Consider the following 20121-nt stretch of genomic DNA (forward strand, 5'->3'; position numbering starts at 1 on the left):
AGGAGAGCACGCACCACACACACAGGAAAGAAATCACATGGCTTAATTTGCTATTACTTATAAGGTCCTTAGGAAACAGCACAGAAAAGACAAATACATGTGTTTTAGTATGAAATAAAATGTGCAGAAACATTTTACAGATTTAAAAAAGTAAACAGAAGAAACATAAACAAAACGTAAATATTTAGCTGTAGCAGATCTAAGAAATTGATTTGAATTCAGTTTGCTAAAATGAAAAATTATAAAAAAAAAAATAGATTGAAAAGCTACTACTGTCAGAAGCAGACTGGTCCCTGATTTTGCACAGCTCCATGCAAATATCTAAGCAGAATTAAATAAGTTAAATAACAGGCATGACAGTACTAGGTGAAGAGTGTGCTGCATGGGCATCAGATATGAAAAAAAAAGAAAAAAAAGGGGGGGGGGGGTGTCACCAGATTCTGAACTACAGACGGTGGTACTGTCTTCTTTCTGGATTATACAAATTTTGGCTGCTAATCCCCATGAACAAGACTATAATTTGCTACCACAGTTCAAATATTGATAAGAGGCTGGGTAAAAGATGATGTTTAAGAGGCACCGTCGTGAGCATTTCTATGCAGGCCTATGAAAAAAAGCTATTTGTTGCCACAATCTACCATTTTCACCCTAAAGCCACTACTACTCAAAGCTGTCTTTGCAGAGTAAAATGTTGAAAACTCTTTTTAAAACAAAACAAAACAAAACAAAACAAACAAACAAAAGAAACACAAAAAATAACACACCATAACAGGTACTCAATTCCACTTCATTCAGGCAGGCCTTCCAGACTTCAAGGATAAATTACTTGAGATATACAATTTGTCCAGGTCACCCTGCATGCATAACTGCACTGTGGGCATTTAATTTGTTCTGTCATGGGGATGAGAGATGCCAGAGGTGCACACCTGGATGCAGACTTGTTACATGCATTCTGGACAGGGTTGAAGATGGAGGCAAAACACTAAGGTACACCAGACATTAACCATCCGAGGCAATATAATTGTTTTCATCCACAAACTATTCTACTTACAACAACTTAATACACAACACCTAGTTTATTTTACTAGTATAAGACGATAATACTTGAGTTACATCAGACGTCATTCAGACTATGTCGTACATCATTGTCATTTAAAAATCCTTTACAAAGGACTGCTTTTTCTCTCACATTTCTGTTTCACCAACCTGTACATACAATGGATGTGCACAAGCAGGATCTCCTGCCTAAGGCACTGAACTCAAAATAAATAAACAAATGGCAAATATTATTTTATCTCTTTATTTTTTTTCCAGAATATTTTAATATTGAAGCCCAAGTTTTCAAGGGACAGAAAAGGGGAAAAGGAAAGGGAGAAGAGAGAAGTTATGAAGACAAATTATTTTATTTAATTTATGGTTTTGTGAATGGTCACTTCTGTAGGCAACAAAATGTTTTCTTAAAAAACAAAACAAAACAAAAACAAAAAACCAGCACCATTAAAGAAAGCATGATCCCTGAATTCTAAACGAAACACTGTCTCAAAACAAAAAAAATGCCAAAATGCTTGTTTCACCCAGTCACATCCAGTCGGGTAACAAAGCGAAGCATAACAGCATTAAACTGTAGCTATCCTGCTGAAATCAACTACACCCCCTTCGGAAGATTCAGAGAACCATTTTCTGAGCTTGTCCTGTGGGAATAATATTTTCTTTGGTAGAGGACTGAAGGAGGGTATTTACTTCACTGAATGTGGATAGAAAAAATACCTATGCACGTTAGGGATCTCCCCCAAAATTCTGTATTTCTCATGCATGTTTAGTATGAGTGGATTTCACATTGCTGTTATACTGCAGGAGTAATACTGCCCTATAAAGGCATAGAATGGCTAATGTTGAACAGATGTAAACATTCAGAATACTGACAAAAAATAAAAATAAAAAAATACATACACACAAAAAACCCTGTACTGAAAATGTGAATTGTGTTAAATTTCCATAAAGCAGAAAAAATATTTTACAGCAGTACAAGAGAATTATGGCAACAAAGTAAAGCACTTTTCTTGTAACATTCATGAACAGTACAAATACAACAAAGTTATTCTACGGACTAAATTATTCTTTAACTATCAAATATAGTACAAAGCGAAATATTATGTGCTATAAAAGAAGCAGCTCCTTAAATTAGACTAAAAAAATGCTTTTGTTGTTGTTGTTGGTTTTACAGTGACAAAGCATGATGACCGAAGACAACAGGATTTCATAGATTCAGAAACATTTAGCTACACAGGTCCATGATAAAGCCACTGAATATTTTGTTGGTCTCCCCCCTCTCGTGTCCTGCAGAGCCCCAGAAGACGACCAGCTGTGCTGCTGCCAGGAGGCTGTAGAAGTCATTCAGTGTTTGGAGCAGGGCCCTTCCCGTGTATCAGCTAAAATGATCCTTTTTGGTGACATTTCTCAGCTTGTCTGGAGTGTTTATCCTGGTACTTCACCACACCTTGGAGAAACTGCTCAACCAGAGGCTACAATAACTATTCTGAAATTGTGCGTGTGTTTATAAGGGGAAGGGGGTGCAGCATAAGGTAATTTTACTTCAGAAATTGCATTATAAAGCACCATATGCACCAGCTGAAAAACTGGGCAAGGAATTGCAGGGCCCTGAAAAACCATCTGCACGTTCTGTAGCTTACCCTGACAACATGCACCACCCTCAAGAAGAAAAGTCTATAGTACAGAGAATATACCTTCTGCTTTATGGCTCAACCTTGATTTTTATCTTTTAAACATTATTTCGTGTACTAGACCTCAGCAGGTAAATAAAATGCAAACAGGGAGCATCCAGTTCACCATCTCTCTTTTTTTTTTTCTTCTTCTTTTTTTTTTTTTCCTTTTTTTCTTTTTTACATTATTTCAAAGGGAATTTCTGCTTGGAAAATTAGTTCAGAACAGGAACACACAAACACACACACTGCAAATGCCCTAATGTTATCTGCATATCTCACAGGTATGCAATTAAAAAAAAAATAAAGAGGGAGGAAAGAAAAAAAGGAGCGTTTCTCCCTCTCACCCAAAAGTGCTGTTCCAGGGGTAGGAGTGGGGGAACAATTTTGGAGGTTTAAAAAAAAAAAAAGTAATTTATACATGCTGCACATCGGGACACATATGTACGCACACATAAACACAGAGTGTTGTGTTCTTAAGCAATTCTTTCACCACTTTTCAGTGCATAAACTGATAACACCCATTGGTGCAAACTGCATGGTCATTAGAAAACAGAATGACATTGGGCCTGAAGCCTGGACAATTTTTTTTAAAAAAAAAAAAAAAAAAAAAAGGAGTCATTCAAAATTTACTTTGAAAGGTGACTGTGTTCTTCTTCAAGACCATGGGTCACTTTTCCCCAAGCATTTGTGTGACCTAAGAATCCAGGTAAGATTTTCAGTCCTACTAGGATTTAGTCAGGCTCCTATATCACCGCAGTTGCTTTTAAATATTTCAATAACCTAAAACTATTATCTGTAACAATACTTCATGACTGTAGCTAACTAATAGGTCAAATTTATTCCTGGTGCAACTCCAGTGACTCACGAATGAAATGAGTGGAACTGCACTATGGAAGAGTTTGGTCAGTGGTGTAATATAACATAGCACCATTCAGTCTAATGCCACTTTAAATAACGTTTTATCATGACCTCACACATGCAAGTTGCAATCCTGATACAAAAATGACGGTATGACATGAATGAATTACCTATCACATTAGTCACACTCTTATCGTTTGAACAAAGTAATTATTTTTTTTTCCTGTGGCCAGAATTTATTTCTGTATTATGTCAGTCAATACAAGAAATAGTATGAGATGCAAGTACAAAAAAATACTGACTTATGTGCTGTGGACATGAAAACCTGAGCTAGAAATAAGGATTCCCAGCAGGCTTATATAAACACAGGTTATTAGAAGTCTAAGACTGGTTGCTCTCTTCATTTTAAATAGAAGTATTCTACCTATATCAAGTATAAATACAATGCAATACAATTCCGATACAAAGGCTCCTCAAATACGAATTTGATATGCATTAACTGGCTATACTCATGCTTATTCATGAGTATTTTCCAGTCACTTTTTTTTTTCTTTTTTTTTTTTTTTTTTTTTTCACAGGAGCTGGCATAGCAGTGAATGTTAATTTTCATATGGTTGTTTTTGGGCTTTTGCTTGGCTGGCATATCTTCTAAGCAGAAGACCTGAAAGTGCTGAGAAGCCATTTTTTAAAATCACATTTCATATTAAGGAGCACTTTTGTATAGAAAAAATATATTATTGTATCAGCAACAAATTTGTTAGTGTAATTATAAATGGCCTTTGTATCACACAGTGTCAAAAATAATATTGATATGTTGCTAATTACAATAAAAGAGAACATCAAGGTGCACCATAGAGCTTCCTATGACAGGAATGTATGTTGTAGATATTCCAGCTCACTTTTAAGACAATAAATGGCATTTATCATTTTTGTGAAAATGGTGACACAAGAAAATAAATGTGGTTCCTCTATTCAGTAGAACCTCACTAATACCAGTGTCAGGGAGACCAGTTACAGCTGTAAGTAGAGACCAGTAAGTACGCAAACCAAGATCATGAAAAAAAAAAAAAAGTATGGTGTAAAATGTGGTATACTGGTTTCCTAAACTCATTAACTTTCTAAATTCATTCACTATAATATTTCGGAATGCCACAGTAAATGCAGTATTACATCCTTAAAATAAAGCTGAAATCCAAACATTATTACAGCTGATACATTTGCTCTCTGAGAATAATGGAAAGAAAACCAGTTTTCTTGAGCAGACTGAAAGATGTTTAGGTTAGTGAGGTTCTACTGTAATGGCAAAAATAACATTTCTCTCTGATGCTCACATTTGGGCAGACCCAACCACAACTTGCACTTGGTAGATGGACAACTTGCACTCCACATTTTGTTTTCTTGAAGTGGGAATAAAAAAAACCAACAAGGTATTTTCATCTCCCCAGCAACTGCATGTGCTTTATCCCTTTAAATATTTTCCTTATAGGTGAATAGGGCCCCATTTTTATTTTTGTTTTTCTCTGCTGTTACGGTGGCTAACACATCTGGAATGCAGCTATAGTCCTAAATGTAAATACAGTACTGGATAAATATTGAAAATCACTTTAAAGATGCAGTATCCCTTTAAAAAAAAAAAAAAAAAAAAGCCTTTTTGCTTCAAATTTCTAAAAGGTAGAGCAAGGGGTCTGAATTCCTTTCAGGAAAAAAATAAAATAAAATAATAGTGCTGTAAGTAATTTTAAGAATGACTTTAAATGACAAAACTCTGAGAGATGTTATTTCAACTAACTCATATAACAGGAAAAATGACTGGTAATCTAGCATTCAATCAGTACACGACTAGAATCTTTCCTTATTCATTCATCATAAGAACGCACCAATTTTAGGCCACAGAGAGGCTAAAACATCCAGAATCTATTACGTATGTCTGACCCTATATATATATTTGGGACTGACAAACCAAGTGGACAGATTAGCGAGACAACTATAATTAAAGAATATTTGAGTAGGAAACAGGAAAGAGGTTTCTAAGCCCCAGCAGAGGTTACTTTTTCCAGACTCTACTGAAGGCAATGTGATTCCAGTGCTGGTCCCACTAACCCATCACAGATACAAATCTTTCTCAAGGAATCAATGAGAAGAGATGATAAGCAAGATTTCAGTTCCATAATCCCTGGCAAGACAAGTGAGGAAACTCCTCTAGTGATCCAAATTCCTCCTTTATCGCTATGTGAAGGGACTGTATTTTAGCCCTAATAGTGGAAGTCTGTTGAAGAAAATAATTGTATCAGCATAAAAACTGCAAAGCAACTGGGAAGCTACCATGGCTGATGGCCCACACCTTTCCACCTCGCTGCTCAAGACAGGCGGTCGGTGTTCGGCGTGCTATTCATTCTGCATAGCTACTCCACTGCCTGTAGAGTTATTCTTCCACTGATCTTTAACCAGCAGGTGCTATCAACCATCGAAGAGTGGGGAAAAATGTGCTGCACTTTGTGCAAATAAATACAAGCTAGGGATGACATGCATTAATGCCTTTTTGTCTCTTTTTCTTTCTCACAACATGAGAAATCACAGAAGCTTCAGTGACAACGCTGTCAGTTTTTTTAAACTAATCCTAGAGGTTTCCTCTTCTTTCCTGGGAATGGCACTCATGCCGCAATAGCTAAATTCTGAAAGCACCATGAGGGGAAAAAAAAAATAAAATAAAAACCCAATCGACTAATTGCAAACCGTCATTGGCCTACACCGTTCCAATCCCTCCATCCTGCTCTCCCAGGCTGACAAGGGATACTGCATCTTTGACAGTCTCTACCGTACAACCAAGCAAGCTACACACAGTTTGGAAGGCCCTATGCAGTCATCATGACAGAAGGCTCCGCAGCCTTTGCACACGATCATGGCTTTCAGCCTGCAGGAGCATTTCAGTTCCAGTTCATCGGCATTGCTACTGTCAGCAAATTTCTGAACCGGCATCTGCGCGCTCTGGTTAGACAGGCCCGCGGCAGCGTTCGAGCCACTTCCTAAAATCCCAATCGATTTCTCAATTGCAGATGCTGCCCTTTTGAAGCTTGTGCTACCGAAGTGTATTGTTGGGTAACTTCCACAGAGCTGCTGCTGCTGCGGCTGCTGCGGCTGCTGCGGCTGCTGCTGTGGGTGCTGCGTCTGTATTTTCTGAGCAGCAAGTTGGGTAAAAGGCTTCTGTGGCTCAGAGAGTAAATAGGAAGAGAAATCTGCATTTTTCAATGCAAATGCTTTTAACTGTTCTTTCACTTCATTCTGATCATAGGAAGCTTGCTTCATGCCCAGTTCGCAGCTGCTGCTTAAACCTTCCTCAAAAGAAATGGGTTCGGATTTTATATTGCTACAGATGCTTGCTGGCTGAGGCCAACTAAGTCTTTTAGTGGTTTCCATAGTAACTGTCGGTTGTTTTTGATCAGAGGGGACGTCTGCATTTGGGTGAGGAGGAGGAGGAGGGGGCAGGGGTGGGGGCGGAGGGGGGGGGTGCACTAACGTTTTACTCTGGAGAGTCTGAGAGGCACTGGCAATGTCATCACCTTCCTTAATTTGAATACTGGGGGAAAACACACTTCCTAGCCTCAGCTGGTGAGCCGCTGTAGAAATATTCACGTCTCCCAAGCCCTTCTGTTCCAGGTGTCTGCTAAAAGCAAACGCATTGCAGCCAGGTGGGCCTTTTGAAGTAGTTTGCAACAAAGCTGCCGTAGGAATCGGGCCTCTTGCAGCCATGGACATTTGGTAAAAATGCTGTCTGTGTGAGGTACTAGCTTCTGCGTGAAAGCTGCCGTTTTTATCAATGTGAAACAAGCTCTGTTGGAAACTGCACGAAGGCAACGGCCTCTTCTGCTGCTTGATCTCCGGGCTGTGAGCGATGCGGCTCTGAATGGCGTGTTTGTTCAGCCACTCTTGTTTAAATGGCTGACCATGCCCTAGCTGGTTCATGCTGGAACTAATTACACAAGGAGCCACTTTAACATCTGTGTCCATTGACACCTTCCCAGGCTCACATTTAATTTGAGCGTGTTCCCCTACAGTCCTGGCCATCCTCTTTTTCGGATGGTTTTCACGCTTTCTGATTTGTAGCGGGGCTATGCTGCCTGCTGTAAATCCTTTACCATCTGGGTTAGGAGAGTTGGAAGGATGCTCACCAATATTTCTCTCGGACACTGCTGTTTTACATACTGAGGTAGTTTGCAAAGGCAAGGGAAGCCTGTTAATTTCTAGTTTGGCTCCTGATCTGGGCTGCGGCAGCACTTTCTCTAAAGGCAGATTGCCTTGCAGTAACTGTGTCACTAAAGGATTGTTGGCCTCCACCGATGAGAGGCGACAGCTTGAGCCCCCAGCACTCGTGACTCTTTTTAGGGTCTCTGTGGTCAGAGACAGGGAGTCATCCATGGAATCTGCCATGGGCGCCTTGGCGGTCTGCGTCGGCTGTGCACTCGGGGTGATTTCTGCAGGCTGGGCTGCCATTTCAGGGCCTGTGAAGTCCTCCGTGTCCATCCTGAAGCACTTGTCAGACTCGGTGGTTTCTGATTTAACAGGAACAGCTAGGCTCGTCAAAAGACTCCTGGATTGCAGTTCTGACATCTGCGTGTAACTGGAAGGTTCGGTTTTGACACTTTTTAAGCAGTTTTGCTCTGCGTATTCCTTATGCTTACTGGTGTTAAGATGGCTGACCACAGGCTGGTCTGTGCTCATTGCCTCTTCATCATGCCAACAAATTCTATTGTTAGTGTTATACTGACTGGCACAGGCAGCATCTGCTTCATTTTTAAATGCCGAAGGACCTCTTAACTGCTCAGCAAAGCCTTGGCTGGGAGTAACCACCTCAATTAATTTATCCTGGGGAGCAAGAGGCACTTCTCGAAGACTTGAACAACCTGCCTGCAAGTTCTTGCTGTCTTGCTTTGTAATGGTGATAAAGCTGGAACTGTGCTCAAGGCTTTCATTAGAAACTACTTCGGGCCTGCTTATTACAGACACCTGAGGACAGGTTATACTTTGTAAGGCAGCTTCTGTCCGTACAGGTCTGCTCTGCAGGTCAGTGCTGTTGTCTGCATTTTCAATAGAAGAAGAAAGTGACAGACTGGAATTCAGATTTGTAGTGTGGTCAACAATGACTTTGCAAGGTATAGACCTATTCATGGCAGTTTGCGTATAGCTCACCGGCTGAGATTTACCCGAGAGATCCACGCGGCTTCGTGCTCCAGAGCTTTTGTCTAAGAGATCAGCGTTTAATTTAGTAGCATTATCATAGGAGCTTATTGTCACCATGTTACCAGTAAACATTGAAATGGGTGGCCTTGCAACAGAATCTGCTACTGCAACAGCCTCACTGCAACTTAAAGCTGACCTAGCAGTAGTGTGGATGGAGACAGTGCTTTGCTCGTTACACCCAGTTATGGCTATCTTATCAGAAGAAAATCTGTTGGTAGTCCCCACTGGTGGAATCAGTACAGAACTACCAGGGAGATGATTTGGCAAGTTATTTGCAATAGATGAAGCTGGCACAGTGGCATAATGACTGGAGACTGCATTGTTCGCATTGCTACTTGGTATTGGCAACCTTTTGTCATCGATGGAGTTTGATAAGACCGTACTGTCTATGGAAACTGGTACGTTACTGTTATCAATACATTTTGGTCCAACGGCTATGCATGGAGTATCAGCCCCCTGGATGGATTTCAGCATATTTATATTACAAGCTGAAACTGCTGTGTTTGCACTGTCAACAGACATTAAAACAGAGGATTTATCAACAGAACTTGCAAAAGAAAGTTCTTTAATTGCTCCAGACATAGCAGTGCTGCAAACAGACACAGAGACTGAATTTTTATTATAAAGCACTGGCACACTGTTACTTTCAGTAGAGGTAGATGAAATAATTTTCTCACACAACTGTGGCATAGGTATATTCTCATCAGAACTGTGAACGGGTATCTCAGTAGCAGTTTCTGGTAATGTAGCTGTGTTAAGCGACTGCTGCAATAAAGCGGTAGTCTCACGGTGATGAGCAGACTTGTTGCTAGGGGACCTGCAATTAGGATTAACTATAATGACACCGGTAGAACCTTCAATCTTTGTATCAGTAGAAGCTGGTATCTCTAGAGATGAGGTACTTTCCTTTGAGTTGAACTGCGACTTTGATTCTTTATTAGTCTGGAGTAAATGAGCTCTGGCTTGATGCTTTGCAAATAGCTTGGCCTTTGTTTGCTCCTTGATGTGTGCCAGTGTTCTTGTCTTCCCACCTTCGCATGGGGTCCCCATTGCTCCAGAGACTATGCTTGCAGCTGCTGCCACGGCTGCTGCAGCTGCAGCTTCTCTTTGGGCTCTTGCTTGCTGAGCTCTTGCTTTGATATCCGCAAGAGTTCTAGCCCCAGTGTTTCTTCCACTGCTGACTGATGTACTTGGGGAAACTCGAGGTTCTGGTTTCGAAACAGGTTGGCTCTTGATAATAAAAGGCGGTCCAATTTTTGAAAGCTGAATCTAAAGGAAGAAAGAAAACAATAATTTGAATGAGATCATCAACTCACTACAGTCACCATCTGTCTCTTAAAAGGGTCAGAGCAATGTAATGAAGGAAATTACCACTCAGTGCAGCTGGACAGAAAAATGCTAAAAAGTAATGATATTTACACTGCAGTATTTTGTCATCTTCCAGCATGAATATCTGACACCTGTATTGGCCTACTCACACTGATCCTTTTGACAGGAAGAAAAATTGAACTGGATGACAACATGATGCTTATCTGACACAATTTGTCAGACCTGTTTTATCTGCAGTGTATCTAACTGAGAAGATCAACAAGCCTGATGCACTGATACTGGGGAAAATGCCCACTACTGAGCATTTGCAGAAAATGTGTGAAAAAGTAATAGTCATGTAGTGCTTTTGCTCCTTGGTCTCCAATGCCTAAGCTGTTAGGAACTGCCAGTCTTTCCTTATATATCAGGTGACAAATCTTGCCTTTGGATAGGATGTAGCCGTATTGCCAATGAGCCTGTTTTTCATGTTACACCACAGAGCAGTTTAAAGTAGCGGTATAAAACAAGTGAATCGTCAAGGATACACCGTTCCCTTCCTCACTCCCAGTTTCAAGAGACCTGCTTTAGTATATCCCTTAGACACCTCTTACAATAAGTGTAGGACTTAGTGGTTAGTGCTATCACTTCTCTTCTGAAAAGATTTGAGAAGAAAGGTAGGTAGTTTTTGTAGCTACAGTAGTCATAAGGTATGACAGGAAGTGAGAGCCTTACAGCACAATGATTAGGGGGAACTGGGGTTCTTTTTTCGCTTTTAATAACAAAGCATTGGGGGTTATTGGAGAGATAACCCAAAAGCTAAATATTTGTTACATTAAAAAAATAATCATAGAAATGATTGTCCAAAATTATTTTTGGAAATGCCTGACATGTTTCAGTATCCTCATTCGCTGGCTGGAGGCTTAAGGGAGATTTGTTTGATATGACTGTGCAAGACTGACAGTATCTGATTTTCCTTAAAAGACCAGTGAAAATTGATATAAAGATGGTATTGTAACATATAGCCATTTTTATGGCACAGACCAGGGCAGTGTCTCTTCACACGGCCCAACTGGTGGGCTCATGTGGAGGGCTGGAATACTTCACTCTTCCTAGCGGTTAAATTTCTGGCTAATGAATAAACACTAATGCCTAACACTGTGAGGCTTTGTGAAAGCCTCTTCCAAGGAAACTGGAATGAGATTCACTTCATTTGATTCATGCCACTAAGCACCCATCAGAAGGCCAATTCTGAATTTGGTTATCACTTTTTTTTCAGATGTCACATTACATAAGTCATTATTTTTAACTAATGTCTTGCATCATCATATTTCCTCTTCTGCTGTTTAGCAGTTCAATTAAAAATTATGTTAACATATTTGCTCACAATTACTTCAAAGCATTCTGCTTGTTGTTTCAGTAGCATTTTTTTCATTTTCCACTTTGTATCACCAGAACTACTAAAAACTTTCAGTGTTTGACTGTTTTTCTTATTATAGTCACAACTTTTTCTCTTCCCTAGTGATCTACTTTCCTTTGTGTTTAGAAAATGGTTAGAATTCATTAGGTTAGATGGAGACTGTCCAAATATGAAAGAATATCACTAAGTTAGAATAGACTATCTCAATTGCATCACTGATCATAAAAATAAATTAGTTGAAATAAGCTGCTGTAGTAGTGATTAAAACAGTTAGCCTATTTGCCCTCCTGGCCACATTAACAATTTTCAGTGATTGCAGCAGTTAAAAATAAATGCAGAAAAGAACATTTCTGAATAATCAGGAACTAGTATTGCAAAGTCAGTGGCTTAAATTCAGCAAATTGGATCTAAAACTTGGCTGATGTCATCATGTAGAAAATTAAAAGGGTCAAAACACTGAGACTATATATGACTAAATCTACAGATCCCCCTGTTTTTTTTGTTTTTGCTTTTTTTTTTTTAAAAAAAAAAAACTTTTCAACTGGAATATATTTTCTTACACAAAAGAATAATACATATAAACATTTGCTTAGGTGCTGTATCTCTTTTATCTTTTGCTTTGCTTTGCCATCAATAGCTACTTATACGTATATCAGATACTTGCTCCTGATGGCCAGGTCTCTGCTTCTAATTAATTCTGCAGTGAAATCTTACAATCCAGCCTATCCCAAGCCCTGGGCTTGCAAAGGGATCTCCAAGTATTCTGACTCTAGGTTCTCTGGCTGGATTAAGGTAGTTTCCCCCCTCCCCCCCCCCTTCGGCTATGGGTATAGTATGGGTATGGTAACATTTGTTATTCATGCTTGCTGAAGAAGTTATCTGTGGGAGAACAAGCAGACAATACAATTGGACAATTAGAAAGAAAGACAAGTAGTACTGTGTAAACAATGGAAGCTCTTGAATTAGATTAAGCCATACATCTCAGAAAACTTTCCCTCACACAAAAGCTGTTTTATAGCTACGACCTTGGCTGAAAAACTACAGGTATTTACATAAGAAGTAATTTGGCACGGTAGGAATAGTAAACTAAAAGGTCACGACTAAGGCCCCTCACATCACAAAAACCCAACATGCATTTTGTCTGCATGCAGTCAGCAGGAAGGAGAAAAACGTTTAGTTTCCGAGTCAGTTGTTTTTTCATTACTTTACCTTAAGGGGTGGAACTCGGGGTTCTTCTCTGAGTGGCTGATCTTTCTCAGAAGGACTTGTTGATGAAGCATTACGATTAGGCTGATCATCATCTATTCTAGCTCTCTTCTCTTTGCAGATTCCAAAACCGTGCTGTTCTGCTGTTTTCCTCTTTGGGATCTCTGGGTCTCTGCTTTCATTCCTCACTTCAGGTGATTTTGTGGGTTCTAATGACTTGGAAGAATGTGAACTCTCCAGTCGGCTTTGGCTGCTGCCTGTTAACTTGTGAGATTTACTTCTGCACACTTCAGAGAACGAAGATTTTTCTAGAGATGAGGTATATAGTTTTTCATGTGGCTTTGATGGAAGCAGCTCAATACTTTTGCCCACTGATCCTTCTGGTAAGACAGCTACCTCCGATGGCAAGAGCGTACCTTTCTTGTCACCTCGTTGCTGAATACTGTGATTTTTAATTGTGATCACCTCTGGAGAGGTGTGGTCTGGGATGGAAGCGATGTAGGATTTCTCCATTTCGGAATGTGACTTACATGGTTGATGACTGAGGTTTTTGCTTTGGGGCTCTTCCAATGCTGAAGTATCAGGCATAATTGTTAGTGGACCAACTTTCAAATTTTCAGGTGCACTCTGAAGTTGCTTTGGCTGAACAACAAAATTCTCTTCTTGAACCACCTTAGGAATGGTAGAGCTTTCTTCTTTCAAAGTGGGGATGGAGTCTTCCAACAGACTTGGTGATTTCCGTTGTTGCAAAATAAGTCTTTCGTTGGTTGGGGAATTAGAAACGGGAGATGTTTCTGATGGAAGAGGCAAACTATTTGCAACAGATGTTTCTGAAGTCAGGAGAACAGAAGATACTGAAGACGTTTCAGATGTTAAAGGTAAATCAGACATTGGAGATGTTTCTGATGTTAAAGGTAAATTTGAAGCTGGTGATGCCTCTGACGTTAAGGGTAAATTAGACATCAGAGATGCTTCTGAGGTTACAGGTGAGGTGGACATTGGAGAGATTTCTGACATTAAAGGTGTATGCAAGTTTTCATCAGTGGCCTTTTGCTGAATATCACCTTCAATGTTTTCAGTACTGGACACTTCAGATGAACAAGCTGTTTCAAGAGATGCTGGAGTACAGGGTTCCTCTGAAGTTGATTGAGTGTCTCCTCCAGGAGACGCAATACAAACACATGGTCCTTCTGGACTTCCAGAGGAAAAGGAAGTCTCAGAAATACAAGCATTCTCAGATGATTGTTCCTCGGGGTCACTTTGAAGCTCCATATCCACTGCAATGCCCCCACCAGTGAACAAGGAGCCTTCCAGAGCAGCATTTTGCATTTCTGGAGCAATTAGCTCTTTTGTAGACTCGGAATCCTTCTCTGCTGTATCACTGACAGAGTTTGTGGATGAAGCTGATCGTGCTGGTGATACACAATCCTCCAGCTGATCTATCACAACTGACATGTCCTCCTGAGGGCATTCTGACTTCAACTCCACTTTAATTTCAACATGAGATACAGTATCAGTTACATCATTCATCATGACACAAGACTCAGTGCTGTCTGCAAGCTGCACTGCCTCTGTTTCTTCATTTGTGCCAGCTGGACTTACTGACTCCTCAGAAAACTCTTGCTCTGTTTTATGGTTCTCCTCCTGGCATTCACAAATACTTGTCTCAACCTCTTCTGCAATCTCCTCCTGAATAATTGATTCTTCAGGTATCAGTATATCCTCTGAGTCTGCCATTAGATCCTTGACAGGAACCTGTTCCATATTACAAAGAGGTGGACAACACTCTTTCTCTGGCAATGGTGAAATTTTAGTGCCTTTCTGCTCATGGTCTTCAACGGTTGCTTGCTTAGAAGGACCAGGTGTGCCAGAAGATCCACACAAAGAATTGCTTTCATCTTCATCATTGTTCTGCACTGCCGTCAGCTTCATAGATTCCCCTCTTGACATTCCCAATCTAAATAGAAAGACGTAAATTAAAAAGGCTTTTTCATCACAGACATGCTAAAGGAATAAGATCACCTTTGTCATCCACATTTTCCATTTACAAAAATTGTCCAGTTTAAAATAGTGGTTTGTTTAAGTGGTGGCTGGCTGATTTATATAGTTGTATATACGGCTTTATATATTTTGGAAAACATACTACCCTACTTACTTTAACAGTGCTAAGAAACTTCAATATTTTAAATAAACAATCTATTCCTCATTATTTAACTATTCAACACTTCAATGAAGCAAAAAAGCAAGTTATACAGATTCACAGCTACTCATATTATGCTTAAATTTTGGCATTTATTTTTTAATATCAGCAATTATGATATTGCTGATATTAATATATCTGCAATGCTAACACTGCCACCATTGCAGAGTATATGGACAATTGTATCTTCTTAAGTCAGTAAAGGTTCTAAAGGAAATTCATTTTTATCATCTACATCTAGGGTCAACACAGTCAGCACTATGGCTTAAAAGCTACACTTATGTGAAAAAGCTGCATCTGAAACCAATAAAGCAGAAGAGGCATTTCAGTTTTGTAATTCAATAGTCATTTCATATTTATCATGAAAATCAAAATCACTCTGCTTCAGCCTCATTTTACCAGTCAAGAGTTAGTTATTAAGATCTCAATTGACAGATTGTGTGTTTTCACTCCATTTGTCAGCAAACTAAATACTTATTTAGAAATAGTTTTTATCCTAAATGAAACATATCTATGTATATATTATTCATTTGGTTTCACTATAATCAAAAAGAAGTTTAACATTCTTAAGGAGATAAAAGGAGACATTCATAATCTATACATTCATTTTCAGGGATGAAATGCAAAGAAATGATTCCAATATATACCTGCCTTCTGAATACTTTCTTGCATTTGGTCCTGAAAATATTAGTTCGTATACATTTTCATTACTTCAAATAAATAAATAATAATAATAATAAAAAAGCCAATGGCTGAAAAAAATTGGTTATTTTAAAAAATGTTTGCTGACATCCTCATTTCCCTCTTTGGACATTTCAACAGATCTTCAGCACCTTCAGTAAGATCTTCCAAGCAGACTTTGTGCCTTAGCAATTCCACGATAGTACAAAATACGAAAAAGCTTGGTTGGAGGCCTTAAAAAAAAAATCACTGTCTTAACGATCTTCTAACCTAATCAACAGGAGTTTGATCTCTGTTCTCATTTTGATTAGAAAACAAAGTAACTGAAGAATAATATGGCAATAAGTGAGCACGAAAGATATTTAGAAATTATGGAAGCAGGATAACATGCCAATGTGCAGCCAGAGGGTTCAGAGATCACAAAGGTCTGTGTATATGAAAGTACAGAATTAATATGTAGAAAGATGAAATCTGTGATTGTGCGTTTTAAAAATAGATGCATTAGATGCGTTATTCATACTGATAGGTATAAAAAAAATAAAAAAATGCGCAGCCTTTAACTGGTACCCAAAAAAAGCACTCTTAGGGTAGTTATTAATATTGCCTACTGCTAGTCACTTAATATGCACAAAGTCTGCCTATGCCATCAACACGTTGAGGGAGGATCCTCCAGAGAGCAATTCAGAACAGCTCATTTGCATCCCCACCTTGAATGCATTTCTGAAGATGTGTGTCTCTTCTATATAGACTTTAGGTTCTTTATATAGTCTAAGTTTAGACTTTAAGTTTAGATGAATAAATTAGTAAGTTTGGTTGAGTAAAATTCAGTTTACCTACATTTAGGTGAGTAAAGTCCTTCCTCTAAAGTTTCATGTGCAAATGAACAAAAGTTATCTCAGGAAAACAACGGGGAATGCACTGTGTTACTGAAAAATTAAACCAGTGGTCTATTTTCTCTAGCTGTCTTAATTATGAGAGATATTGCCTGCTAGTTCTCTTTATGGAATGAAAAATAACAAAGGAAAGAAGGACAGGATAAAGGTCAATGCAAATGTCACATGGACACTACGCAAATGCACACATTCCAGTAATGTATCAAAAAGGAAGAAATATAAGAAAAAAAAAAGATAATTCAGGATTAAGGCCAGAAGAATATGCACTGAATCGTAATCAGTTTTATGCAGTACTGGAAGTACTGGAAATAACTACTATCTTAAGAAGACACTGCAGTGAAGAAGAAAATACTTTCAAGAGAAGAAGGCTCAAGATCAGCATGTTTAAGGCAATCCCAGATTGCCAGATAAACAGCTGATCTGTCTTCCTCCTTAGAGAAACAGACATCCAAAGTTTGCAAAACAGCAAAAAATATGAGAACAGCAGTAAACAGCCATTAGTGAAAGTGCTCATAAGGACATGATTCAACTGATAAAGTAAGGGCAGTCAGTTATTAAATAATAATAATAAAAAAAGGTAACTCAAACAGCTACTCAAGGATATATGGATGCTGATACTCTAGTGCTGTGGTAAAAAGGACTGGGGAAAATTAAAAGAAAATTAATGAAGGATTAAATCAGCAATAAAATTCAGAGGAGGTCTACCCAAACTTAAACCTTTGATTTAGTGAGCTGGCAGGGCCATCCTGACACATAACTCTCTGAAGGGTGGGAAAAGAAAATGTTGAGACAATAGAATGTAGCCTTTATAATCCTAGAGGCAACAGCTGGAAAAATGTGAACTTCTGGCAACATGCATCAGCTGATCCTGGATAAATGACTGCAGAATGAAGTTTCTGCTTTTTAAAGTAAGCTAAAGAGAGGTAAAATGAACAATGATGAAAAAGCAGAAAGAGAACATAAACAGATGGAAGTAAACTACAACTGACAGTCCCATGATAAACAGCCTGAGCAGAGAGATGAACAAACACAAAAAACATAATGCACATAGCCTACACGAAAGAAGCACTGTAATGCCATTGAATGCTATCAACTACAGAGCATGTAAAAACATATATCAAAGAATCTATGTCCATTAATGATCATTCTCTAGGTACAAGGTGAAAGTTGAACTTAGTTATGGGATATTTAAAATCAAATGAGCTGAAGTCAGAGTAAGATTCCAGATCAACTGGCAAGTGAGTAAGTTAGACTGCACGAGATCCATTTTGCAGATAGTGCATCTGAGAAATAGCTCAGGAAGCTTTCAAAATCTGCTACTTCCATTGAATCAACATAATTGAAAATAGATGAAGCACAATCATATGCATAGCAAGTTTAAAAAACAGTGTAAAAAAATGGTAAGAGAACTTATACAAGGTGGAAACTATAGCAAAAGCTACCAGAGAGACAGTAAATAATTGGAAATATACTTCAGGACAAGCAAGTGAGCAGCTCTGAGGAGAAAGACCTGGGGCTGTTGGTTGACAAGAAGTTCAACATGAGGCAGCAATGTGTTCTTACACCCCAGAAAGCCAACTGTATGTTGGGCTGCATAAAAAGAAATATGGCCAGCAGTTCAAGGAAGATGATTCTCCCCCTCTGCTCTGCTCTCATGAGACCCCACTTGGAGCACTGTGTTCAGCTCTGGGGTCCCAGCATACGAAGGACATGGACCTGTTAGAGCAAGTCCAGAGGGCCACACGGATCATCAAATGGCTGGAGTACCTTTCATATGAAGACAGGCTGAAAGGGCTGGTTTTGTTCAGCCTAGAAAAGAGAAGGCCCTGGGGAGACCTTATAGCAGCCTTCCAATACCCAAATGGGGTCTACAGGAAAGCTTTGTCAGGGAGTATAGTGATAGCACAAGGGGTAATGGCTTTAAACTAAAAGAGGGGAGATTTAGATTAGAGGAAATCTTTTTCTCAGAGGGTGATGAGGCAGTGGCACAGGCTGCCCAGAGAAGCTGTGAATGCCCCATCCCTGGAGGTGTTCAAGGCCAGGCTGGATGGGGATTTGGGCAACCTGGTTTGGTGGGAGCTGTCCCTGCAGGGGCTTGGAAGTAGGGGATCTTTAGGGTCCCTTCCGACCCAAAGCATTCTGTGATTATAAGCAGCAAAGAAGTAGAAGCTGCCTATATTTTAGCCAGGAAGAAGAACGCAAGTCAAACGACATAAGCTGGGGAAAAGGCAAGAGGGACCAGATTCAACACTGTAGTCAGAAATGGAAATTATGTGCAATATGACATTTTGCGTAACAATGTTGCTGTCAGGAACTTATCATCCCAAATGACACGTATCACTGCAGACTGAGTAATGATCTGCCAACCATTAGTGTCCAGCGATCAGCTAGCATGGCAGGACTGCTGGCTCTGTAAAATTATGAGTATCATTCCCTCTGCATATGACAGTCATTTGTGACTTTACAACAGGCTTCGGCTAGAGTTAAGTGCTCATGCTAAGCTCTTACTAAACTTCTGCATGTTGTGGAAGGTCCTGACTTTTTTTTTTTGTTGTGGAAGGTAACTGACTTTTATCTTGACATGCATAATGAGAAGCCCTTTTGTTCCTTACCTAAAAACCCAATAAATACTTTTTGATATTAAAGGGATCAATGGCTGGACTAAATTGAGGTCTCAAAGCTTTTAAGTAACAAATGAACCACTTGATAATAAGAAAATCTGCAATAGCAAGACCCTAGAATTTCCATTATATTTGAAGATAAAGTGGTGTAGAAGTAGTATACACACTGGAAGAAAACACCTAGCAAGGATGGGAAAAAAATAAAATATTAAAATGTATCTGTACATTTCCTGCTTTGTTTTCACCACATTTCCCAAGGCAGTGGATTGTGAGAAGTAGCATTGTTACTGCAGAAACACTTTAGTTAATGCCTTAATCTTTACATGCAGATTTTCCAGTGTCCCAGATTTCATAAGTAAAAAGCATCTAACAACAAAACTAAAACTCATGTGATGATGCTTCCCCTGGTATATTTTTGTCTACTATGTTATTCATAAATTCCATTCAAAGATACCTGAAAATGAAAAACTAATACATTTTAAAGAATTAGTTTATACTTCATAATGATTAATATTACAGATTATTAGTATCTTAAATAATATTTTTAAAAATGGAGATGCAATTTAAAGTATTGATAGATTAAAAAACAGTTTTTAAAAGGAAGATTTCAGAATTTTAAAAATATGTCAATCTCTTTCAAATTTTGATTTTTAAAAAGAGAAAATTGAAGGACTAAATTCAGCTTTTGCTGAATGTCATCTATGGGTAAGGATCAATCAAATCACAGTGACTCTTCCCTGTTTTGTACATGGAGTGATACCATCTAATTAATTTTAGCCAGTTATGGGTATTTATTTATTCTTTGCATCTCACTTCTAAAGTTAGACTAGTCATATTCACATGACTGTAGCCAGTATTTCTTCTGTTGTGTATTATAATCCCATAAAAAGCCATATCAGTCAAAAAAAAAGAACCATGTGATAAAAAAATAATCCTGATTAGGAAAAAATAAAATAAATATAAACAATCTGCAAAAACA

General features: G+C 38.8%; 1 protein-coding gene across 5 annotated transcripts in view; it reads right to left on the minus strand.

Annotated features, from left to right (window-relative positions):
- Nucleotides 1–1284: 1284 nt before the first annotated feature.
- Nucleotides 1285–20121, minus strand: part of ASXL3 (ASXL transcriptional regulator 3) — a 129947-nt gene continuing 111110 nt past the window's right edge. For all 5 annotated transcript variants that reach the window (XM_068671778.1, XM_068671775.1, XM_068671774.1 and 2 more), the window contains 2 exons: nucleotides 12751–14704; nucleotides 1285–10085 (listed from right to left, as the gene is read on the minus strand). In XM_068671778.1, coding sequence (XP_068527879.1) covers nucleotides 6393–10085; nucleotides 12751–14704 — 5647 coding nt within the window. In that variant the 3' untranslated portion in view covers nucleotides 1285–6392. The remainder of the gene's footprint in view (nucleotides 10086–12750; nucleotides 14705–20121) is intronic.

Source organism: Anas acuta, chromosome 2 (assembly GCF_963932015.1).
Source record: "Anas acuta chromosome 2, bAnaAcu1.1, whole genome shotgun sequence".
Lineage (NCBI taxonomy): Eukaryota > Metazoa > Chordata > Aves > Anseriformes > Anatidae > Anas > Anas acuta.